Source organism: Heliangelus exortis, chromosome 8 (assembly GCF_036169615.1).
Source record: "Heliangelus exortis chromosome 8, bHelExo1.hap1, whole genome shotgun sequence".
Classification (NCBI taxonomy): domain Eukaryota; kingdom Metazoa; phylum Chordata; class Aves; order Apodiformes; family Trochilidae; genus Heliangelus; species Heliangelus exortis.
In genome coordinates, this window is record NC_092429.1 from 12,203,157 (window position 1) to 12,228,734 (window position 25,578).

Here is a 25,578-nt window from a genome sequence, read left to right on the forward strand (position 1 = left end):
GATTTCATTGGGGTTCCGCAGAACAGCGGAGAAACCTCGCGGCGTTTCGCCCGCTCCCCTCCCCCCTCCCAACAGAGGCGGGGCGGGGCGGGGCTGCCGGCTCGCGGCGTTTCCATGGTAACGGGCACTGTTAGCGGCCCCCGGGGCCGGGGCTGGGAGGGTCACGTGGTGCGGGGGGGCGGGGCAATGCTGAGCTCGCGGCGCTGCAGGCGGCGGCCGAGCGGGTCTCGCGCGGGTTGGGTTCGGGTCGGGCGTGCGCGAGCGGGAGCCGCGTCTGAGGCGCGGGGGCTGCTGGGAAGAAGGTTGGCCCGGGGGGCGGCTGAGGAGGAGGCGGCGGGTGAGTGCGTGAGGGAGGCAACGGGAATGGGGCCCGAGGGCAAGCGGCAGCGCTGCGGCTGGGGCTTGGCCCCGTTAGACTGTGCCTGGGGTGGTGTTTAGCGTTCTAGTGGCTCGGTTCCTTTCCGACCGGTTCCCAGATTGGCTGAGGAGCGGTTCGTGGGGGTGGTAGCGGTGTTGTCCCAATCCCGGAACGGAAGGGGGGGGCCGGGCCGGGCCGCTTTTCCCCCGTCAGCGCGGCTGTGGGGAGGCTCCTCGCAGCGTTGTGCCGCGGGGCGTTGCGTTGCGGGGCAGCCTGGCGCTATCGGTGTGCCTGCCGTGTGACGCGGGACAGCTGCGGGGAGTAACGAGCTGCGTTTCGGGGGAGAAGCCTCGGCTTTTGGCGGTGCAGGCTTTAGCGTAGCTGGGGAGGCCAGGGGCGCCTCGTCAGCTCCTTCCCGAGCCCCGGGGTGAGGCAGAGCCCTTGAGCCGAGGGAGCAGCGCCCGTCGTGTCCCTGTTTCGAGCGGCTTTTCCGTTCCGAACTGCTTCTCTGGCCAGGGAAAAGGAGCTTTTCCCCTCTTCCTTTCACAAGTGAAGGGAGCTTCACTTGTGTCCTCCTGCACCGTTAATGGTTGTTTATTTCTTAGTTGAAAATTACCAATACTGTTGTTCAGTGTTTACAATAGGGAGGGGTGTTTTTTTTCTTGCTTGCGCAAGCATAAGCTTTAATGAAATACTGGGAGATAGTAATGCTTTAATCTGGGCCCTGTTCTGGGTCCTGTGACCTGTCGGGGATGAACTAGCATGCTGAGTATGGATGACGGTGTTGCAAAGATTTCACATCTAGATAAGGTCATAGAATATCTACTTAGTTATAGCAGGGGAGGCTAAGTAATACTGAAAGACAACAAAGCTGTACAACTGTGTTGTTCTGAGAGGGTGCTTTGCATTTTTTTTTTTTTAAATGGATATTTCTGTACATAAGGCTGTAGCTTCTTCATGGGCTTCTGGATTACGTAAATATTATATCGTGGGGTTTTTAGTTGTTTTTGGTGGTTTTGTTTTCGTGGTGGGTTTTTTTTTTTTTTTTTTTTTTAGCATACGTACTTCAAAACGGAAGGGTGGGAAGTCTCTGTTGTCGGTACTTTAGTTAAGGAACTGCGGTTTTAGGCTTTTCCTAGTTTTGGGCGATATGCAGAGAGAGAGCAACTGTTAAAAGTTGTGTAATAAAATGCTGCTTACTGTCTTCTTTTGGCTAGCCTTGTAGCTCCATGCTGCTTTAAGACGTTCCTAGTTTCTTGTTGATCCCTTCAGTTCTGGCTGTTCATAAAAAAGGATCATGTTAGTAGACCTTAGGACACAGCGCTTCTGCAGAGGTGACATTATCCTGTATCTTTAGATAACTCCACTGAAGGAAGCAGGAGCGGAAATTTTTTCCCCTTTATAAAAAGTTTGAAGTAACATAGCTCAGGGGGGTTTTAAGATTGACATATTCTGAAAAATTAAAATTCCTACATACTTTTAGGCATGTAACAGTGTATAATTAGACATAGGTGAAGCTTGCTGCTGAGATACTTCTGCTGAAAAAAACATGTTAGAAGAATTAGCATATACTCTCCGTTAATGCAACTGTGTTAATTGGGGAAGAGGGAAACAGCAAAAGGAGGTTTAGAAAGTGGGAGCTTAATTTTCATGCTTGTCTCTTTGCTATTTCTAAACAATAATTTGACCCTGAAGTATTTTTTTTTCATTTCTTTTGTTATTGAAAATTAGACAATGTATATGAGCTGTACTATGCAAATAAGTAAGTTGAGCAATAGTAGTTGACTATGATGCATTAAAGCTATTACTGGCTACTGGCTATGTCTTTTATGACTTTTCATTTATTAAAGGATTTGGAGCATCTATGTACTTTGCTTTTTATTGTTACAAAATGAGGTAATGCTGCTTTGCTAAGTTCTGTGAGACAAGCTATATAACACTGATGAAGTTTTTAAGCAATTATAGTGCTTGAGCTGATGAAAACACTCTTGTCTGGTACTGCAAGTGTTCTAGTTGCATTCATAAACACCCAATGATAAGTGAATGTTAATTTTGAAGTTTTTACTTATTGATTTTATTTTTGGAGTTTTTATGATTTGAAAGGTATTTAGAATATATGTGATTCATCAGTCTTTGAAACTCTTGAGGTCACTGTATTTCTTAGGTCTTTTCAGATAGTTAGAACATGAAAACTGGCAAATAACAGAGTAATGTGATCTTATATGTAGTGTAATACGTAGTGTATTGTATAGGTATTATGCCCTTATTTTCACTGGTCCTAAGTTGATCTAGTGACCTTTCTCAACAGTTTAAGAGATGTTTCCATCCATATTTCTCATGATGACACTTAGAACAGATCTGCTGGAAACTTACGTCTCTGAAGCGCACTATCTCCGTTTCTCTTACTAAATGCTACTTGTGTAGAGAGAAGTATCCACATGGGATTAATACATTCTCTTTAGTCTCATAATGGAATGGGGTGAGGATTTTATCAGTACTAATACTCTTTTAAATGGTTTGCTGACTTCCTACAGCAGCCTACGCCAGGTTATTCTGCTTTCTCACTCGCAAAAATTACTCATTGCCTATTTTCACAAGTCTGCATTCAAAGAAATTAAATGTAGTAGATTTGTAAGCAAAATATTTGCACTGCTGCTAAAGCAAGACAACTGTTGCAGTGTAAAACAAGCCTCAGTTCTACTATAACTTGTTCTTGGTAAAGGATGTAGAGAAATCTACTGCTTATCAATTTTTGGTGGTTGGAGAAAGGTTTCTCCCTTAGCTGAACTTGCTAGATAGTGACTTCTCCCGTGGTTTTCAGGCCATAGCCTGATGGTTACTGACAACAACTAGACCATTGTAGTGTGTGTGTGTGTGTGTGTGTGTGTATATGCATATATATATATATATGTATATATGTATGTATATATATATTATGTATATAAGTAAATATATAATTATTGAAAAACAGCTAGTTCAAATGGAAACTCCAGTAAGTCAGAAGAGTTTATGTATACTGTGGATTGTCACAGACTTAAGTAATGGAGAGTTCTGGTAAAAAAAACAACAAACAACTTTTTTTTTTAATCTAATGTGTATATCCTTACTTATGCAAAAAGGTAGTCAGGGTATTTCTAAATCAGCTAGGTTAAGTGTTGCAAAAGCATAGGTATAAAAGTGTAGAATTCACCCACACCCTCTGCATAAGCTGAATTGCATGCTTACCTGGAGTTCTGTTCTGTTCTTGGGCTCTTTGGTCTTGAGTTGTTTGGTTGGTTTTTTTTTCTTTCAACAACTGACTTCAACTTTGATGTGTGATGACCAGGTGAAAGGGTAAGACAGTCCTGAAGGAAGTGGTTTGCTAGCACACCTAAGGAGACCTCTCACAGGTTCATAAACTATAGAATTACTTTTCTTTTAAAGTTGCCTCAGCAACACTGTGTGTTGTTTTGTTTAGCTCTGCCTCAGTACACTAGGAACATACAGGAAAAGTGGGAACAGCCTGAGAATTATCAGAGAAGGATGATAACCATTGGGATAACTTTGTAGCTGCTCAATGTGCTTTTTGCAAGTCATTGCTGGTGTGGGGAAACTGGCAATTGGTTTCTGATGATTTCATCACTTTGGGAGATTTAGATAAACTGTCGGCTCATGCTCCTGCACTAACAAAGGATGTCCACGATCACATTGAACACATTGTCAGAAAACTCGCTTAATTAACTACAGAGAGAAGGTGCAGCATGTGCTCCATGTCAAAACAACTGCTGATCTGTTACGAGCCTTCATATTTACTTCTATATGCACCAAAGTAGTAATTACAAATTTTAGACCCCCAATTGGGAGCTGAAAGAGAATGTGTTGGTGGAAAAGCAGTAATATTAAAGCATAACTTAAAACTGTCTACAAAATCTATAAAATGCTCATAATTGAGTTCCCTTGTGAGAAAGATGACACTTCACAGGAACAGTTTTCAGGACTCAAAAAGTAAGATTACTGTGCAGAATTCACCTACCCAGAATGATCCAAATTATGGGCAGCTGTATCTTGGTAGTTGCAAATACTCCTATTTTTCTTCAGTCCAGACAAATGTGGAGACGTGGTTTGCTACTGAGGAATTGGGAAGGGTAGGAAGAAGAATCTGTGGGAAGAGAAGGGAGTCTTGAAGAGGAAGGGTAGCCTGCTCTGCTGTAGCTGCTGCCTTCATTCGGGGATAATAATGCAGCTAGATTCTTGGCTCTTGAGGGAAGGGAAAGAGTTAATTTGCTTCCCAAGTCTGTATCTCGTCTCCTGTCTATCAATTTCTATATAGTAAACTTCAAAAAAAAAAACCAAAACAATCAACAACCCGGATCTGTGGTAGTTTTGGCTTACATTTAGTCATAGAGTTTGGTTTTGTTTTGTTTGTTTTTTCCAAAAAGTCTTACTATATTAAGTATCTGAAGATTTGATAATGTACGTTCTTTAGAGCACTCGCCTTGCACGTTTTATTCTTGTGAATCTTATTTCATATGTACCTGATTTAAAGCTATTAAGTGGGTTGACACTCCTAAAAAAAAAAAAAAAGGTAATAAAATTTAAAAAGGGGAGAAGGGGTCTTTATCTCAAGGTCTACCAGCAAACTTGGTTCTGGTCTGGAGGATAGTTGGGCAGTAAAAGATTAACATAAGCTCTGAATTTTTGACTAACATAGGGAAGGCTGTTAAATTGCATTTAGCCACTATTGCACTCCGTGTGTCTCAACTACAGAATGATAGATTGGATAAAATGCACATCTTACTTAAATACAGCTGACATATGCAGGGAGACAGTGCGTCACCATATAGAATGAGTGTAGTGCAAAAAGGCAGCTGGATAACACCAGTCAGCATGATAATGTGGTCATTATCGGCATCCTACTTGTTCAAGGGGGTTGGATGTTTCTGTGTGTATGTCATGGGAAGGGAAGAGAGCATTTCTAGAGCCCGGAGAATGTTTGCTGTTAGCTTGTGCACAACTCCTCCCAGATGGAGGAGGAAAAGTGTGAAAGGCCCTGTTTGAAATGAATTGGTTGATGGAGATGGGCAGGGAATTTGCATATGAATTAGGGTTAAGAAGGTCAGAGATAGGGACTGAAGGACTTCTAAAGTGAGAACAAGTAGTTATTGCAATAGTGGCTGCAGTGGATAGAAATACCTACTGTATTTCTGTATCGGCACAGCACTGAGGAATGTGCATTCAAATCCTGTTAATAGATGTGTAAATACATATTTAAAAGTCAGCAATGTTCAGAATTCTTAAAGCGGGAAAATTTTGATTACTTTAAAAGTATTGGCATACTTTTATGTATGCCCTGTTCCCTAGTAGTATTCTTTCTGATACTGTTTAATTACATCTAACATTTATTTGTTAATTTGTGAGTCAAAGCACCTTATTTTTACCATATTGTGGAGATATTGCAGTCAATTAAAAAAACAAAGACAAAAAAATCCCAACAAAACCAAAGACCGGGATAGAAAGATAAATCTTTTCTGAGGGTGAGGAGAGAAAAATGGAAGAGATGCTATATAAGATCTAAATGACCAATACCTTCAGTCCATAAAACCACAATTACGACAAGCTTATTGAAAGTGAAAAACCTCATAAATATTATTGTAACTGTTACATGTATGTTTTGGGAAAAATAAATGTTTGTAGTGAAGTTTGTGAATATGTAAGGATATTACTAACTGGGGGGACCCAACCAAGAAACCTAATTTGACCTGGGGGATGTTGTTGAAATACTTGACAGATGAATGAACAACTATTTTGGCTTTTGTTACAGCAGATTTGTCTTCCCTAGCTGAACAGATGTACATTCTTATTTTTTCAACTTAAGTGAGTTTAGGTATTCTGACATCTTCTTTCAAGGAGAAGTTGTTCTGACATCTCCTTATCAAATTCTTGTCTTTATTCAAGAGTTCAATGTGTGTGTTTTCAGCCTTGCATGTAAAACTAGCTGTGTGAATCAGAGCAGCTGGGTGGGATTTTTATGAGCACATTCTGGAAAAAACGTCGAGTGTGACCATCTCCTTTTGCTTATGTAAGAACAGTGTGGTCATATGTCCATAGCAAAAATGTGCAGTTCCTTCTTTGGTCATGCATTAATAATCTTCATCTTGTTTGAGTGTAACAGCAATTAAAAACAATACAATGTATTAGAGTTGCTTTTCCAAGTGCTTTTATTTGTTTTGCAGTTCCTTCATTAGGACTGAGAAATTTATTTTCTACTGGAAACTATTAATTTCTGTCCTTAATACAGGAAAAAGAAAAAAATCGAGTAGATCGTGGATAGGGATAGTGCAAGGCATCTTTCACCTAGCCTTCTCTCTTCTCCCTTCCCCCTTTTCTATGTGACCCATGGCTATGGCTAGTATCTTGCTTATTCAGTTTTTGTCTCAGCTGTTGTTTCCTGATAGCTTTTTATCTATGCCTGAAAAAAATCTAATACTTTTGCCAGAAGAAGAAATAACTTGCAGACATGACTTTTGTCTGTTCCTTCATTATAGAACATGACTGGTGTAGTGGGGTAGTGGACTCTAGAGGAGTCTATTGGTCTTCAGTATAAAGCTGTAGAGTATCTTTTAAGAAAATATTTCTATAATGCATAATGTTCCACTAATAAATGTTCCAAACTGGCAGTGAGTAGGGGCTTTGTGGGGGTTTTAGTGCTGCTTTTTTTCCTTTTTTTTTTCTTCAAGTAGACTGAATCCAAATATTTAAATAACAGGTTGAGAACCATTGGAAAGAAAGACATCAGGTTCAGGTCAGGTGACATCTGAGTCATGCCAGTGCTAACTTCCCAGAAATTTTTAGCAAGAGCTAACCTGTATAGAATATTATTCTCCAGGTGTCCTGAATTGTCTCCTGCTGTCTCTTTAGTGAGACAATTGGTTGTTAATTTTGTTTGGTGAAAGAACCCCCTTGGGATTCCTTTGCTATGAATAAAGGAATTGCTACCATAGTTAAGGTAAACACCAATAAATTGTTACAGGTGGTGGATAACTCTTTTCTACAAATGAAAGACTAGAAGAGTTGTTGTTGTATGCTACTTCTACAGAAATAGATATTAAATGAAACAGTTTGTCTGTCCTCACGTTTCTTAGGTGATAAGGTAGTTGTGATAACTAACTTTATGTAGGGTATTGAAACAAATGCATTTAAAATTACTTAAAATTTTTTTTTTCCATTCCAGTTTCTTAAAAGTCAGAAAGGGTTATTGTGGGAACTAGCACTGTTTTTCCATTATCCTTTTCCTGTTAATCAGTACATAGTACTACTATTAGGTCACAGGAGTTCTACCAGGATTCAGTTGGTGGAAGAACTGGTAGGGAGCCAATCTCGGTTCTCAGGGTCTGAGCTGGCTGGCCTTGTGTCCAGTCTCAGCTAGCCCAGAGCAAATGTTACTTGTTTTGTGCCAGCTGGCCCTGGGCCCTGGGGTGGAGAATGCTGGGCTGCAGAAGGAGAAGCATATGAGCTGGCTGTTCTGTCTATACTTGTAGGGAGATTTCTGCCCCTTCCATGCTCCAAGAGTGGGGCCGAATCCATGGAGCGTTAACGTTAAATTAAGCCTTACTTCTACTTGAAACAGGAACTTTAGAGCCGCCTTTACACGTGCTACTAAATACCTATTTTTAAAAGTCTATGTGTTGTAACGGAGACCCTTTACAAAAATTCCATTGCTTGTATTCCAAAGTTTGTATAAGAAACAGAATTACAGGTAGGAGAGTAAGGTAAAGGTCTACACATCTTTCTCAGTGTTTTTCTGGTTTGTGGCGTTGTGTTTTTGTTTATTTTTGTTTTTTTCTGTGCCTTTGTGAATTAACCGAGAACCTATAGACAACTGATACTTTGTTTCTTAGGAGCAGCTGGGAGGGACGGCAGGAGGGAAAAGAGGAGGCAGTGTGGCTGGAAGTGCTACCTTGGATTGTAATGTCAAATCTGTTTTAAGTAACTGCGTCAAGTGTATCTACATGAAAAAACAACAAAAGACAAACAAACAACACAAAACACCAACCCTCAGAAAACCTAAACAAACAAAATCTCTTACAACCCTCTTTGGCAGTACTAATAAATGAGTTGAATGGGTTTTTTTTTAACTTATATGAAACAATACTTCAGCTAGGTGTGAAGGAAGCATGCTACAATAGAGTACCCACTTCTAATATGTTAAAGCAGACCTCTACTGCTTGGCTGAACCCATACGTTTGGACAGCATTTATGTAGTGTCACCGAATTTATGTAGTGTCAATGCTCACGTTTTTAGCTTCTGTGTTAGAAAGTGTTCATTCTCTAGAACGTGGAAGTGAATGAATTGCATTGTATTGAGGTTGTCATTAAACTAACGAGGGTGCTCATCTAGAGAATGCTGAACTGGTTGTCCATTAAGTGGTCTGTTTAGCTCTGTAATTTGCATTTGAAAGTGGCCTTAAGTAGATGCTTAAGGGAAGGTTGGATCATGGCAAACCTCTTTTCCGTCTTCCTTGTTTTCAGATATTTACAGCTCAGGGAATTCAAGCTCTGGCTTCTCTGTGGAGAAACTTGCAATACATCTCTTCTATGGTATTTTCTTACTGTCCAACTTGAAACCCTTTTTGAGTTTCCCTTTAACAGGCAACACTAGTGCTGGTAGACCTTAATTTTATTGTTGGTACTGGTTTCTGTTAGTTTCACATAGTGGATTTGACACAGATGGGAATAAACCACAAATAGTTCATGTCTTGTCTTGTCCTCCTTTTTGCCATCACTTGTAGACCTCAGACTTTTTGTTTTTTCTCACTTGGAAGCACTTTCATATCTTTAATTTTTTATGGTCATGTGAACATTGAAAAAAAAAATATAATTGGTTTTGTGGAGTTGAGGGGAACAGAACTGCAGTGTTACAGTATAGATGTAATGTTGGTACTGTACTGTTCCTATGATATTATAATAATCTTTCCTGTTTTGTTCTCTATTCTTTTCCCAGTAACTCACAAAATGTAATTTGCTTTTTTTCCTGGCTACCAAGCAATCATTCCCTTTTATTTGATGCTAATCAGAATTAACTTATTTTTTAACTTCTACCTTTTTTAAGCAGTATCTATTTTGTTCTATACAATTTTGCTGAAAAAGTGGTGTAACATGGAAGCCTGTGGCATACATACGAGCACATGTATAACCAGAACAATACACCTCTGTGGCAATATTGAAAACATGTTCAGAGGCTGAGTATGTTAGCACTTGAGAATCTGAAAGGCTTGTATTGGAGCAGTATGTTTTTGCTTAATTACCAGAAAGGCTATAAAGCTGTAATGTTCATATGATCAAATAAAAAGGAACTAGTCTTGGAACAATTACAAAGCCTTAAACTGTTCATCATGTTAAACAGCTTTGCTTGTTGTATAGCCAACATGGGAAGGTTGGTGATGTGGGAGAAACCTGAGTAATACAGTGTGATAAATGTGTGATTAAGTCTAGCTCTTTGTTTGCATATGGGCTGTTTCAGCACAGAGTTCCTTGAGTCCTGGATAAATTCCTGAGTGATAGCAGTCAGAGCAAAACGTGGTTGGGACAAAAGTCCAGGCCTATTATATGTAAAATTTAAAGGAGTAACTTTGACTACTATATCTTTCTGCTTTGTTTGCCCCAAATTGATAACTTAGTTATCAATTTAGTAGCAGATTGTGCAGAACTTGTTGGAAAAGAGCTTTAGCTTTCTTATGAGTGTTTTGTGGGTTGTGTGGTTTTTTTTGTTTTGGTTTTTTTTTTTGTAACAGTGTGTAGATATTTCTCCTTACCAACACAATACGCTTTTCTATATAGGTGTTTGTAAAAGTATGTATGGGGACAATTTCATTAACTAGTTGAAGCTTGTAATAGTGTGTGCAGACAGAGTCACCAGTGTGGGGGAACCTGCTGAATGATTTGCCTGATTGGCATTTTTCCTGGTTGACTAATCAACTTGTTTTGAAGACGAGGCCTTTTGCAGAAATTAGAGTGGAAACTGAAATGGTCTCTTGACTCTAAGTAAGGTATTAAAAAGGACTTCTGGAATCTATTATTTCAGAAGAGGAAAGCCTTAATCTATTGATGAGAATACTTTGTGTGTTGCTTTGTGTGACCATACTTCAGATGTTTCTTTTTGTTTTTCTAAGTGCTGTCTGAAATAGTTAATCACACACAAAGTGAGGGACAGTTCGTTGCATTTTCACGGGTGCAATAAATCATAGCAGAGTTCTGAGAGCTCTGCCTGCTTGCAAGAAGATCGTTCGTTCTCTCTCAGCAGTTGAAAACTAAATCTGGAAGATTCTTCCAAGTATAGTTTTGTTCTTCAGTTATAGTGACTTATAGTGTTCTTCAGTGATTGTGACTTGGTAGGCAGGAATTCTTTATGTTAATGACAATTTTATTATGCTGTGAGGAAGTAGCAGTGTGCGTGTGTGACTAGTGTCCTGGTCACGCTTAATATAAAATCTACTTAAGATTTAGATTATTTTTTTTTCTTTTTCTATTGTTCCATGTGATTCTATGTGGGTCATAGTATACACATTTGGAATAATAATTTCTGCAGAAGCCAACCCTATAACTTTGAGATTTAACATTGAACTTGAGCTGTGAATTAATATGTGCTCTAGAATATATATTTAATGTAAGCTTTCCCACAAAAGACCTTAAAAACATATCCTTTGGCCAGTTTGTAGGAACACAACTTTATAGATGTTCCAGTAATGTTACAAACATTTTTTAAAGCAGATACTACCAGTGTAAAGCAGAAAAATACTTGTGTTGATGCTAGAGCTGGTAGAACTTAAATATAATGAATTTAATTATCGTGGATAATTTTGTATCCTGCTGTTCTGTTTTAATATCACCTCTTTAACCAAAAATAGTCAGACCAGATCTTTCTGGACAGTTCTATCAACTTTTAAATATAGAAAGTGTCATTGGACATGAATGCATTGATCCCAATTGCTGTGCACAATCAGAATCATTTATTGTGTGGTTTGCTAAACTTATTATTGATTGGTTTATAGGTTACATCTAAAAGTGCTCTGTCTAGCAGTATTGTCAAAATAGTACATTTTGATATATAAACATGCACTAACATAAAGCCTTATCTAACTGTTTCTCACCGAAGGCACCTGGTACTGAAATATAACATTCTCCAGGAGGCACATTCCTCAGGTTATTTACACCATTCTGTTCCCCTCAGGGTCAAGCAGTATCGGGCAGTCTACCAGGCTCCTCTGTCCCACACAGCGTCTGTAATTCTGTTGTTTTCCTACAATAAAGTATTGTAGGTATGTTTCCTATGAATTACTGTTTCACAGGGACTGAGATGTATCTCTAATGGAAGGCAGATGTTTTTGTAATGCATGACTATATGTCTTCAACTAAGTTTCTTCCTTTTAAATCTGTGAGGAAATAAAAAGACAAAGTATTTTTAACGCAAGTTGTCAGTGAATTACATTAAGTTGCACTTTTGCATGTGCTTCAGGAAAAAATTGTGCATGTAGTATACAAACTGGTAAATATGTTGAGGTGTATTTCAGTTTCAACCTTTTAAAAGTGAAGTGTCTCAAAGACACAAAGAATGCAGTATGCAAATATAAATTGTGCCTAGTTACTCAATCCTGCTGTTTAATGAAGTTAATTTTAAGTGTCAGTTGTAACTTTATAATTTTATTGATGTAATTTTTATGAGGTATTTCACTTTCTTGTGTTATTGTTTATTTAGATGTAAAATTAGCCCTGGAATCTTTTGTATAATGAACATTTTACTTTTGTCTGCATGTTTCTGCAGAGAACTGAAGTAAAATTTTGATTAAGTGCTGTTTTTACTTGGGTATGAAGTGCTTGACTAAATGAAGCTTTTCTTTTGGGGCCATTGACTGATTTGAACTGTTACGTTCTGCAGGTTTTGCTTTGCTTTTTCTGTTAGTTGATTTTATATATATAAAGTTGATTTCATATATTTTTTTTATATATATATAAAACCTGTTGCTTCTGTTGTAAACTCTGAAATTTATTTCTGTATAGGAGACTGGCTACATATATAGCACATAACATTTCTGTAGAGAAACTGTTTAATTAATTCATCAATGGACTTGACATGTACATGATCTGATTCACAGTTCCAAAAAATAAATGTAGCTTAGTCAACAACTGCATACAGCTAAAGGTGGTGGGGAGAGAAGTCACTGTCACAGTTTTTTCTCTGGGAAAATAGTGGATGATCTTTTATGAAATTTTACTGTTGTAAATGGATGTGCTTTCTTCAGATCATCAGACAGAAGTAAATTTATTCAATTCATTATGTTGGTTTGCAAATATTATGATACTTAATTATAAAAGAACTTTTTCTAGGAGGGAATTTGGCTCCTCTGCCTTGACATTTACGTGCACATGTGTATTTATAGTTGTGATCTGGCTGGAATTTGCCTTTGTGGTTTTGTTTGCTCTTCAGCTTGTTCTGTGATCTAGTCCTCTCTCTTTCAGTTTTGTTTCTGTGGTATAATAGGCGAGGAATATAGAAGAAATGGCTTAATTTAAAAGAAGTAATGGGCATTTTTATTCAACTTCATGTACTTTAGGGAGTAATGACACTGTTCTGCTCTAGAAGCTTTTCCTTAAAATAACCTAATACTGGTGCTAATTTATAATTAACGTAGACTTTGAGTTCAGTGTAACTATTACGGTGAATATTTCCTTGGCCGCGTCTTAATTTATTTCGATTGTTCCTATGAAGGCTGCTTTGAAGAAAGCAATTAATTCAAAGTTCCTGTTATTAATGCAGCTATTCTAAGATTTGGAAGTAGTATGACCTTGCTCTCACTGTTCTGCCAAACTAACAATGTGTAGCACTTACCCATATGTATGTGACTGTTGTTCAGAGAGACTATTTGGAATGATACTTTAAACAACAATTAAGTTACAGAAAAAATAACTCTAGATCAGATATTCAGAGTTCTGAAAATCTAGCAGTTGTGATTTATTATCTGTCCTTGAAACTGCTATAATACTAGAAATATGGGAGATGTAAAGACTTACTACACTTCCCAGATGGATATTACTGTCTGGAGAAGTGCTGATATGATTGGATGTATCCAGATGAGCATTAACATGATCACTAGATGTTCATCTTGTGCACACTTGGGTCTTAATTTAAAAAAATGTATTCATTATTTCTAAGAGAGTTGTATCTCTCAATTGATTACAAATTCTTTAACAAACTCAGTAGGTGTGTGAGAAGAACTGCAGCCTAATTGTTATTTTCAAAAGAACTCTTTGTGATCTTGGGAGGTCTTGGCATGGAAAAAAAGAGGGAACATGCTTTCTGAAAGGAAGTGCTCCAGTTATCCCAACATCTCTGAGAAGATAAGAGATTCCAGACTGTAAGTTTATTCTGACATGAAGATTTCATGCAGGCCAGGGAGTACAAAATTTCATTTCTTAGGGACTAACTTGCCTAATTTGGGTTTAACTTTGCACTTATGGCAGAATAAGAGAATGTGCCAGCGTGTTCTCTTCTGTAAGGAGAGAAAGGATGTCTGAATGTTTACTGTGATTGTCAGAAGAAGTCCCAGTGTCCCAGTCCTTTTTTGTTGTTACCAGAATTTGTTCTGTAAGTTTTGACATTTGAGGGGAAGAAAGTTTTGACTTAAGATGACAACCTGACTGTTTGTTTTTTTTAATAAAACCTGGGAAACTAATTACTGTGTTTTACAGAATGGGTGGGGGGAGCGTAGTACTAGTTGTTGCTAATTGTAGCTCCTTGGGTATTCTTTTGATACTTGATAGAAGAGGTGTTTAATGTAATGTTGTCAATCAGGAAAATTTATTTTCCTTGTTTCTTTTAAACTAACATATGCATCTCTGCCCCTACAACCAACCAGAAGTTTCACAAAGTGGAATGAAAAATTCAGTCCTGAAAATAGTCTGAGCTGTTGCTGTTCTGACAGTTCTGTTATATGACTACACAGTCATGGGGTCCTTCTCAGGCACTCACTGGTGGGAATACTTCAAGTCACATAAGTTATGACCCCATCAGAGGCTGCTTGAATCCGGACCATGGGAGCACAGCTGAGCATAATAACTCTTTGCACTGCTAGTTTTGCAAGAGAATTTAAGGCTGTTGTAAATCTTACTCTGCCAGTAATGATGAAGTTTATTTGCTGTTGTAGTTCAGAGTTACTGTAAATGCTGGATTTAGGTGAAGGTTGGTCATATTTGCAAACATTTCTTTAGTGTGGCAAAGTTAAAATGTGTAAATAAAGTAGCTTCTTAGGGAGTAGCATTATTTTGCATCAAATGAGCTGAAGTCCTGCTTTAATTCATGCTGTTGTGAAAATCAGTGCTTTCAGAATTCTGTTGTAGAGGAAAAGATGAATTTAGGATACGGGTCTACCAAGACTGTCTGAAATATTAATAGGAAATTAACAAAAGCAGCACTTTGTAAATAAAGATGAAAAGGGTATACACTAGTAAAAGACTAGCTTTATTCTGTGTGGAGTTAATCATCAGCTTCATTCTTCAGCTGTAAAGATAGACGATTCTGTAACTTTGTGGCTCCTCGTGTTCCAAAAATGCAGTTAAACCCCAAGAGACTTGGTGACAAGGGGAACCGATTCCTTCCTTCAATACCCTTTGTCCTGTTACATTTGAAATAATAACCACAGATAAGCAAAAGTTCTTGCTTTTTCAAAAATTTCAAAAATGATGTGAGGAGTAAGGAAACGATACACTTGAGGTTTTTTTGGGGGTTTTTTGAGGTTTTTTTTTTTTGCTTGTTTGGGTTTTTTTTGCTTGTTTGGTTTTTTTTTTGCTTGTTTGGTTTTTTTTTTGCTTGCTTGGTGTTTGGGTTTTTTTGCTTGTTTGGTGTTTGGTTTTTTTTGCTTGTTTGGTGGTTTTTTGGTTTTTTTTTTTTTTTTGCTTTTAATAAGTTTTTTTTCTAGTATTCTTGTTGAGGAAAAATTTTCTGCCTTTTCTGGCAGGCCCCTTTTTAAGTTAGAGCAGGTTCTGGAAAACAAGTTCAGATAGACTGTTCCCTGAATCAGAGGGTTGGTATTCTCCACCTGAGTTTGGTCTCTTGGCTATGTACTGCTTTGTTTAAACTTTATCATTAGAAGGAAGCCAGTTGAGCCTTATTTTTTTCATATAGGTAATATCTTTACTCAGCTTAGAGATGTCTTCATATAGGTAACTTCCAGATCTTGCCAAAACTCACATTTTTTTAGTATTTCATTCCAGGGAGGAGTGTTTTTCAGGCTATACTGATCTGTCTTTAAGTTTATCGCCATACTGACAAGTAAGGAAAATTTCTTGATCTATAGCTTTTAATTATGAGGCAGAAGAAATCTTGTGGACCATTGTCTCTGCAGAACTTGAGAAATACTTCAGTAGTGAAATGTATTATGAATCAATTATATAGGAACAGGGTATTTTTTTCTTATTATCTCATCAGATGAAAGTTGTTTGGATATTTTGCTGTACTTGTACTGCTTGATACTTCTGCTTATAGAAAAAGCAAGGGGGGAAGGTTAGTTTTGGCCTTCTTTAACTGAGTAGCTTACTTGTGGTAAAGAGTGTGGGGTGCTTTTGCTCAGATTTGGTTTGTTATTGCTTAGTAGTTCATGGCTTCAGTCAGCTCTGGTTGAGCGTGGCATGGTTTTATTTTTAAAGAAACTAAGTTAAAGTTTTCTGAAGCTTTGTAGTTAAGTTGGGTGCAAAGTACTAAAGTACTTAATAGACTTTGCTGGAAAAGGGTACAAATCCACGTTGATATAGTTGGAAAAGAGTTGTGTACAACTGCCTCTATAGAAACTGTGAGGCGAAACGCCGTAATGACTTCATACGGTCTTCTGCATTTCTCCAGGGACAGTTATGTCTTCAGGGCTGACTGGGTGGTGAAAGGCACTGCGTCACACTGCTAAACCTTTAAACTCCACTTGCCTGAGAAGGCAGGAAAGAGAAGTTCAGCATTTTCTCTCTCTCTGTGTGTGTGTGTGTGTGTGTGTGTGTGTGTGTGTGCATGCGTATGAGAGCGAGCGAAAGCTGTGCGGGCTGTGCAGCTGGGGCAGGCGGGGAAGTGACGTCCTGGGTTATTTGTCGTTCTAGAAAGAGCGGTGACACGTACTGTAGATGGGAGGACTCTAAAGAGGGCTGTGTCTTGTCCAGTGTGTATAATTATTTATAAATGAGCAACGGGGGAAGGAACGCAATACGGAGAAGCTATCTAGTGTTTCTCTAATGTGTCGGGGAGTTTGTTGATTTGTGACATTCTGTTTGTGTCAATTCCAAATTTGATTTTTATTTTTCCTTCTCTAGCATCTCTACGTTGCTAAGACACTGGACACCATTTTTTTCGTAGCAAGGAAAATCTGAATTCATCCAACACTCAGGATGGGGAAAGATTATTATTCTATCCTGGGAATTGAAAAAGGGGCTTCTGACGAGGATATCAAAAAGGCTTACAGAAAGCAAGCACTGAAGTGGCATCCAGATAAGAACAAATCTCCCCATGCAGAGGAAAAATTCAAAGAGATTGCAGAAGCTTACGAAGTGCTGAGTGATCCCAAAAAGAGAGACATTTATGATCAGTTCGGGGAGGAAGGTATGTATGTCTCTTTTATATTCCTATCAGTTGCTTTTTTGTTATGGTGAGAGAGGGAAAACTAACAGATGATACATGAAAAGGTCCTATGTGTTGATTTTTAGGCAATGTTTTTTGTACTGCTTAGAAGTTTGAGTTAACAGCTTTATTATTGTTAAATGTATATGTATATATACATATGTATATGTACAGTTTTAATGCTGATCTAGTTCTGCTTTCTTACTTTAAGGTAGTTTTATGGGTTTTTTTGTTTGTGTTGTTTGGTTTTGTTTATTTTTAAATCCATACATATACTTGACAGGCAGAAACTTACTGAATTGAAAAAAAATGTCTAACCCATAAATAGCTTTCTGGATATTTTTTTTCCTTTTCCTGTATTATTTCCTTTTTTTTCCCTTGCCCTAGCACTTTTGAGGGTGCAATAGAAAAGAGATTCTTTTCTTAAATTTTTTGCTAAACAGCAGTCTGCTTGATCTAGGCAGATCAGTCCTTCTGAGCAGAAGCCCAGGTGTCCAGTATGTAGTTGTCCTTGGATTTTTGCCTGGAGAGGAAAGAATTTGGCTGATGTCATGAAATACCAGAACAATTTTTTAGCTTTAATTGTAAACAGTGATAACATGCCAAGGGAATGAGGCCTGAGAAATGTCACATTTATCCTAAAATGGTTGTCTGGAGAGGATGACTTTTTTTTTATTTTTGACCAATGTGACTTTCAGCCCTATGATTGAGCAACAAAGGAAGTCATTAACATCCCTCCCCTTAAATGTATGGTATCTGAAATTCCACATGAAGTAATTACTTCTGTTGGGACAATTAGGTCCCCTCAGTCACTGCCATTCACTCAGGGCCATGTTTTTGACTAATATGAAGGAGGACACTTAGCAGTACATTGGGGAAAATGTGGCTCCTTATAAATGTATAACAAAATTGGTCATTGGTTATCTGTAGGACTTAATACAATTATTAACTTCTGTAAAGATATGTAGAAACCCTTCAGGCTCTACAGAGGATGCAGGTGTTTTGGTCTTTTGTTCCATTGCATATGTTCAAAACTTTAATGCTGTGACTGAAACATTCTAAGAAAAAAGTGGTTACATAGATACCAGAGACCTTTGTTTTCCTCTTGGGTCTTTCACCTTCTTGCACTTTTTCCTTCTTACCTTCTGCCTTCTTTCTGTATACCATAATAAACATATTTACTCTGTAGCTTCATTTGCATATTAAATTGCTGTGCAACATGCTATGCATCCTAACTACTTTCGCAAAATACCACTTAATTCTCTTTTCCCAAAGAGCTGGAAGTGAAGCATATAAAGCAATGCAGCTTTTGCCATCTTAGTATTTCATACTTAAAGAGAGAGGTTCAAAATGTAGGTTTGTGCTTATTTGAGGCATAGCACTAAACCAAAGTATGAATTTTTAGGATGGTGTATCTGGAAATACATCCTGATGCCTCACTTGCTCTCTAAGCTCTTCAGCTACATCTGAGAGTGTAACTAGGAGTTGTGAGGGAAAAGCCGGAGGTGGGGTGGGAGGAAGAAGGGAACTTAATTTTTTTTCTAGCCAGGAACTTGATGTACCTTCAAAAACAACTTTTGGCTTACTATTCCAGGAGGTGTCCTCTTACTATCACAGACTGATAGTAGAAGCAGATCAGATCTGCTTGTTTAACTAATAGAACTGTGACAGAAGGATGTACTACTGTTGCTAAGTATTTTATAGCATGGTTTGGTTTTGAGATGAGGAAAGCATTTTCATTTTAATGTCTGTCTTGGTTACTGTGGATGACCAGTATTAAGCTTATTTATAGAAGATATAAAACACCCCAAAACGAGCACTTTCAAATTTAGGCAATGTATGCTTCATTAATGTAAGGCTTCACATTTTTATGGCTCTGGAAGTAGGATAGCAGCTGTAGTGCTGAACTTCTGAAAGACTGGAAAAAATAAAATAAGCAAACATGGTACATTTAGAAATAAAAGTTTCTCAAGATTTTCAGCCTTTCATCTTAAAGGTTTGAGAAGGTACCCTGAAATGGTCAGTGCAGGAAAACTGTTAAGTATTATGAGGAGATACTTCGATATCACCTATTGGAGAAGAGATATTTAAGAAAATTGATTTTAGCTGTGTTTGGATTCAGACAGCAAGAAGTGCAAGAGACTGTCCAGTGAGAATTTTAAGGGAAATTTTATTAGGAGGAAGTGAGATGTAGATCTCTCATTCTGGTAGAAGAGAAAGTACAAAACTGTTTGAGAACATTCTAATTTTTCTACACAGAGATGGTGACACTCTGACTGTACAAGATTTTTGTACCAAAATAAGTCTTGGGAACTTCCAAGATACTTTTGAGACTCAGTTGAAAAGAGTTTCCAGCTTTTTTTTTACCTGTTTTATATCATAGGAAGAAAGGTTGTGTTTGTTTTGGGATTCTGAATTGAACATTAAGAAAGTAAATGACAGCTTTGATTATTGGCATATTACCTTTTACTCAAACTGAATTTCAGGAAAACAGAGGTAAAACTAATTATTGCTATGTTAAAGCTCAGATATGGAGAGTATGGAGAATGTTGCGTATGATAATCCATAATATTCCCCAGAAATGATCGTGAAGTGGAATTCAGCTCCTGACAGGCTTTTTAGAACACAAAAAGATGAAGTCAAGCAGGCTCATCTTCTATTTTAAGATGCCAATTCTTTGAATAACTGGCTTCATTTATACAAAATAAATTGGCAGTGTCAGAATACTTGTTCTTACAGTCTTACAGTCTTATGCTGAGTTTTCATTGAAAAGGAAACCTGTCACCCAACTGCAAAGACCTTGTTGACCAATCAGTTCCGACATGAATACATGCTACAAAAGGAAAGCTTATAATAATAATCCATTTGTTTTTAACTTTGCTTATTTGCCATATTTAGGTCTGAAAGGAGGAGCTGGAGGACCTGATGGGCAGGGTGGTACCTTCCGGTACTCCTTCCATGGCGATCCACATGCTACATTTGCAGCTTTCTTTGGTGGCACAAATCCTTTTGAGATCTTCTTCGGAAGAAGGATGCCTGGTGGCAGAGATACTGAAGACATGGAGGTGGATGGTGATCCATTTGGGTCTTTCACTACTTTCAGTATGAATGGTTTTCCAAGGGAAAGGAATACAGTTGGTAGCCAATTACGTCGTAAACAAGATCCCCCTGTAATCCATGAACTTAAAGTGTCACTGGAAGAGATCTATCATGGCTGCACAAAAAGGATGAGAATTTCACGTAAAAGGCTTAACCCAGATGGTAGAAGTGTCCGAACAGAGGACAAAATTCTTACTATTGAGATAAAAAGAGGATGGAAAGAAGGCACCAAAATCACTTTTCCAAAAGAAGGTGATGAAACACCTAACACAATTCCAGCTGATATTGTTTTCATCATTAAAGATAAACCTCATTCTCACTTCAAGAGAGATGGATCAAATATTATCTATCCTGTTAAGATCAGCCTAAGGGAGGTAAGTATCTCTTTTGGCAGATCTCTGGGTAAGCCTATTAAAATATGATAAAATGGCTATACTGAACCAGCTGTATGGCAGCAATAAAGTGTTTCGTTGGTTTTTTTTATTTAATAGAGTTTCAGTCTTGTAAAGTCAATGTGGTTTATAGTAGAAGCATTAGCTGGTTTTATATAAATGGAAACTTAGGTGGTAGAGAATGAGGCCGGAAGGGTAAGAGTAAAGGTTGATACGTTTTAAACCTTCATACTTCACCTTTCTGGCTAAATGTAGTAGTTCATAGGCTGAAGTTTTGAACACAGATACAATTAACAAATACATCCAGTATAGTATGCTCCTTATTGCTGTGATATGATTACTATTTCTGTAGGACAAAGTAGAAATGTCTTAGAATCTGTTGGCAGTGAGAATATTTAAGTCTGCCCTTTTATGTCATAAGTTATTTTGGTGTGATTTCAAAGTACATAGAGATTGATTTCATGAGGATAAATTATTGTGAACAGGTGTTATAGGAGCTATATATAACAACAAAAATAGTATAGCTTTATTTAAATTCCATCCCAAGTTAAAACACAGTGCCTTTCAAAAGGAAAAATCATAGAGTTCTTAGGAGACTGAAGCCTTCACATGGTCATTGTTTAAAAGATAATGTAGCTGAGTGTGTGTTGTGTTCTTCTTGATTAGCATGAGGTCCCAAATTACTCTTGCTTCTGTTATAAGCTCTTTATGTACATTATGAGCTTCCTTCTTACAGGATTCTTAACTAAAAGTATATTTGAAGTGAGGTGAAGCACTGAAAATGGGATGAGAGAGGGAGAAAAAGCAATAGTTGATAGTGATAGTTGATAGCAATAGTGATTAATATAGTTCTTCTTAGATAAAAACTTGGTTAGTCTCATTGCTTTGGTATGTAAATTTGTCAGTATAAGCCTTATAAATGTACTGAATCAAGTGAGGTTAGAGGAATTAAAATGTTACTATCAGAGATCATAGTAATGAAAAGAATCTATTGGATGAAGCAAAAGAATGTGTGTGATGGTGCACCAAAACTAAAACAAAATATTTGTTTGCTTTGAGTATTGGAAATGCTCAGTTATGACCTGTGAAATTTTATATGACTCCACTTACAGAAACTTAAATGTTATTCTGCAGTTTGATATAGTGTAGGTTGGTAGTGTGTTAGAGTAAAACCCTGCACAATGTAAGCAAACAGAAAATGAGAACAGGATTCTAAATTTCTGATGGAAATTGAGAAACTGGAAATCCTAGAGAGGTACAAGCAAAGATTTCACTCTGTGCTCTACTATCCTTATTTGATAAAGTTTTTGAAGGAAATACAAGCTCAGTTACCTTTCAGTGGCCATTGCAAAAGATTGCAAAATTCTCTGATATTCAGTGACAAACCTAAGCCTTTCCTTTTAAGACAGGAACCGGATTTTGAAGTCTCAGTAGTGGGCAGTGAAAATACTGTTTTGAATGCAGTTCTTTTCTAAATAAGCCACATTCTGTGGCAGGTACAAATAAAGTTCTTACTGATTTTTTTTATTTTTTTTTTTTAATGCAATTTTTCTCTAGGCTTTGTGTGGCAGCTCTATCAATGTGCCGACGATAGAGGGAAGAACCATACCCATGACAGTAAATGAAGTTGTAAAGCCTGGGATGAGAAGAAGAATTATAGGATATGGTTTGCCGTTCCCCAAAAATCCTGACCAACGTGGAGACTTAATTATAGAGTTTGAAGTAATTTTTCCAGATAACATTTCTCCAGCATCAAAAGAAGTACTTAGGCGAAATCTTCCAGTTTCATAAAATGAAGACTGTGTATGTCAGCTGTTTAAATAGGACACTGGAAATACAGAAGACTGGCAAGTCTGTGCTTTGAAAGTGCAATCTGTAACAACTAATGGAATATTTGTTTCTTTGTTTTGTGGGATGGGTGGGGGGGGGAAATACTGTAATGCTGCATGAGAAAAAAAGGGTTAACTACAAGTCATAGAGGTGACTTCTGCAGTAAAATTTAGAGGGATAACCACTCATTTTATTTTACATCTTCCTAATCAGAAAAGTTTATTCATTATTTTGCCTAATGAAAGTCAGTGCATATTTCTGATACAGTACTTGAGCCTTCGAGTACTTTATTTCGTATATCCCCTACCATATCTATAGCTTTACCCATTTATACAGAAATAATAGGAAGTAGTAGAAGTGCACAAATGTATAAATATTTTAAAAAGCAAAACATGGAAGATACAGTTTTGGTATGTTGTCTTCCACTGCACAAACCATAGGCTGGGAAAATCAGCTAGGGTTCCTGAACTCTCCCCCAGTGGAATTAAACAATTTTTTTATTGCCCCAGAATGTGAGGACTGCACTGAGAGTCTTAGTAAAGGGCGTGTGGCTTGAGGAACAAGAGTTGCCATTTGCTATGGGGATAGTTCTTCAGCCTTCAGGCAGAACAGCAAGAGAGGATTCTACAAGTACATTAACAGCAAATGGTGAGTGCGCTGTTGAATGGGGCACAGAAACTGGTGACAGATGACGTGGAGAAGGCTGGGGTACTCAGTACCTTCTTTGCATCAGCCTCTGCCAATAAACCAGTCCTCCAGGTATTCCAGGCCTGTGAGAATGGCACCTTGGTGGTAGAGGACCAGATTGAAGGGCAATTAAACTGGAAGTCCATGAACCTGACAGGTTGCACTCCTGGTGCTGAGGGAGCTGGCTAATGGCATTGCAGAGCCACTCTTAATTATCTTTAAATGGTCATGGAGGTCTGGAGCTGTTCCAGTAGGCTGGAAAAGAGCAAATATCATTCCTACTTTTAAGGAAAAAAAAAAAAAGTTTGGGGAGCTACAGGCCACTCAGCTATACTTTAGTCCTTGGGAAAGGTGATGGTGAAAATCCCTTGGAAAGCATTTCTAAGGACATGAAGGACAAGAAGGTGATCAGAAGTAGTCAGCATAGATATACAGTAGGGAAATTGTGCTTAGCCAACCTCACATCCACTAGCTTTGTGGATGACAGGAGAATGTGTTGTTTACCTTGACTTCAGTAGACAACTGACAAAGTACAGGTTAGAAATAAATGAACTTACATGAGCAGGTCTAGCACAGACCTATGTATGAGTCTGTGAGAGTTGGAGCTCTTCAACCTGGGGAAGAAAAAGGCTTGGGGAGGAGTTACCACTGCATATAAATATCTGATGGGAGGGAATGAAGATGAGGAAGCCAGACTGTCCTTAGTAACTCTCAGTGACAGGACTCAGAGGTAGCATATACAGGCTAAAACATAGGATTCCATCTGAACACAAACACCTTTTTACTGTGAGAGTGGTCAGCGACTGGAACAGTTTGCCCTGAGAGGTTGAGAAATCACCATCCCTGGGTATACTTAAAACCTGACTGGATGTGGTCCTAGGCAACCTACTTTAGCTGACCATGCTTGGGAAGGGGTGTTGGACCATGTAATCCCAAGAGGTTCCTTCCAGCCTAAATGAGTCCATGAGACTGGAGTTAGCACTTTTCACTAGACAGTGCTGTGGACTATGTCCTGCAAATGAATCTTATCCTAAAGATGGGTGGTACTGCTGTGACAGCTTGAATCCCTAGGGAGTAGGTCTACACTTAAGTGTAAAGGTGCAGAAAGAACACCATAAAATCATATGGCTAATGCAGGTATTTAAAGATCACGATGACCTTAAGTATGCATTATTTTCAAAGGCTGAACTTCACTCCCATGCAGAAGAAGGAAAAGCCCAGGTCCTAGCTAAAGTAAAGTTTGCTCAATACACAAAGTAGGATAGGGGTTACCCATAAACTTTCATATGCCTGAACTGAGTAATTTTTAAAATACAAATATGAGTTACTTGTCTTTAGACTTTTGATGATCTTGGAGGTTTGTTTTCCAACCTTAATGATTCTGTGATGCTAGAGTTAAAAGGTGCATAGAGAAATGGAGAGCCCTCTGAAATAATCTAGTTTTATAGTAGAGTAAATAGGGCTGGTTCCCTTGATTGCAGCATATTGGTGAGAGAAATGCCTTGCAGGCATGCTTTATTACTTGAGTTTAAAACCATTAATACAGTGCTTTAACAATACTTTCAAAGGGGTTTTTTGTTTTGATTTGTTTTTTCTCAAGAAAATATGTAAGATTGCTGATAGCCTTTTGCTTATGGAAATGTAGTAGTTACCTGCTGATAGGTAGCTTAAGAAATAGCAGTGTTATCTTCACATAAATGACTGTCTGCAGGAAAAGTAAATCATATGGAAGCTGGGATTTAATTTACACTGACTTGTTAATAAGCACAAGAAGAATCCCATTTCTCAAAAGAATAGAACTTCTGGGAGATACTGTTCAAGTCAGTTTTTCAACTGCAGATTTCTTCATACAGTGTCATTAGTTGTAACCCTAAATCTACAAGAAACTAAACATTTGCTGGAGCAGTATCACAAAGGGAAAAAATTGCTGCTTAGTGCTTCTGTATATTGTTAATGCTATATATTGTTCAAAAAATTCCCATTTCAGTATTTTCCGTATTGCATTTCTTATGTGGTTTATAAGTAAAAAGTGTAAAGTTGGTTTTTAACTTTCTTTTATCTTTTGTTATGATGGCAGATGCTATAAGTTACACAACTTTGAAAGCTTATAATCCTAAAATACCTGCTTGTCAGTTTAAAAGCTAATGGAATTGAGCATTTTGTAATCCAGGATCTTGTAACCATAGTCCAACTTGTAAAAGAAAAATAAAAATGCAGCCACTAAGACTATTTTTTTGTAACCACCTTCAGGTAGCAGGAATAGTTGTTAAATTGAGGAATTGCAGTATTTTGTGTATTTAGAGGTATATATATATATGTATAGCAATCTAAACTTTTCCAACTGTTTTCATGCTCAAAATACAGAGCTATAGGAATGGTATGAAATGCTTGTATTTCTTTTCTTATGGAGCAGTAACAAAGTATATATTTCAGAAAATAGCATGTGGAATTAGTTTGAAATATGAGAGAGGACATTAATAACTAATCCAGGATTCACAAAAATTAATATTTTTCTATTAAAAATGTGCTTAAAAGATGTGTTTAAAAAAACTATTTGATTATTTAATAAAGGCTGTTTTGGAGAAGGA

General features: G+C 37.8%; 1 protein-coding gene across 2 annotated transcripts; it reads left to right on the top strand.

The window, feature by feature from the left end:
* Positions 1–96: 96 nt before the first annotated feature.
* On the top strand, positions 97–25,578 carry DNAJB4 (DnaJ heat shock protein family (Hsp40) member B4). 2 transcript variants are annotated; one of them, XM_071750504.1, is made up of 4 exons: positions 97–117; positions 16,679–16,964; positions 19,881–20,455; positions 22,031–25,578. In XM_071750504.1, the coding sequence occupies exons 2-4, from the start codon at positions 16,754–16,756 to the stop codon at positions 22,262–22,264; spliced, it is 1,020 nt and encodes a 339-aa protein (XP_071606605.1). In that variant the 5' UTR covers positions 97–117; positions 16,679–16,753; the 3' UTR covers positions 22,265–25,578. The 2 variants fall into 2 exon arrangements, with proteins under 2 accessions (XP_071606605.1, XP_071606604.1); XM_071750503.1 differs by lacking the exon at positions 97–117 and having other exon boundaries at positions 16,556–16,964.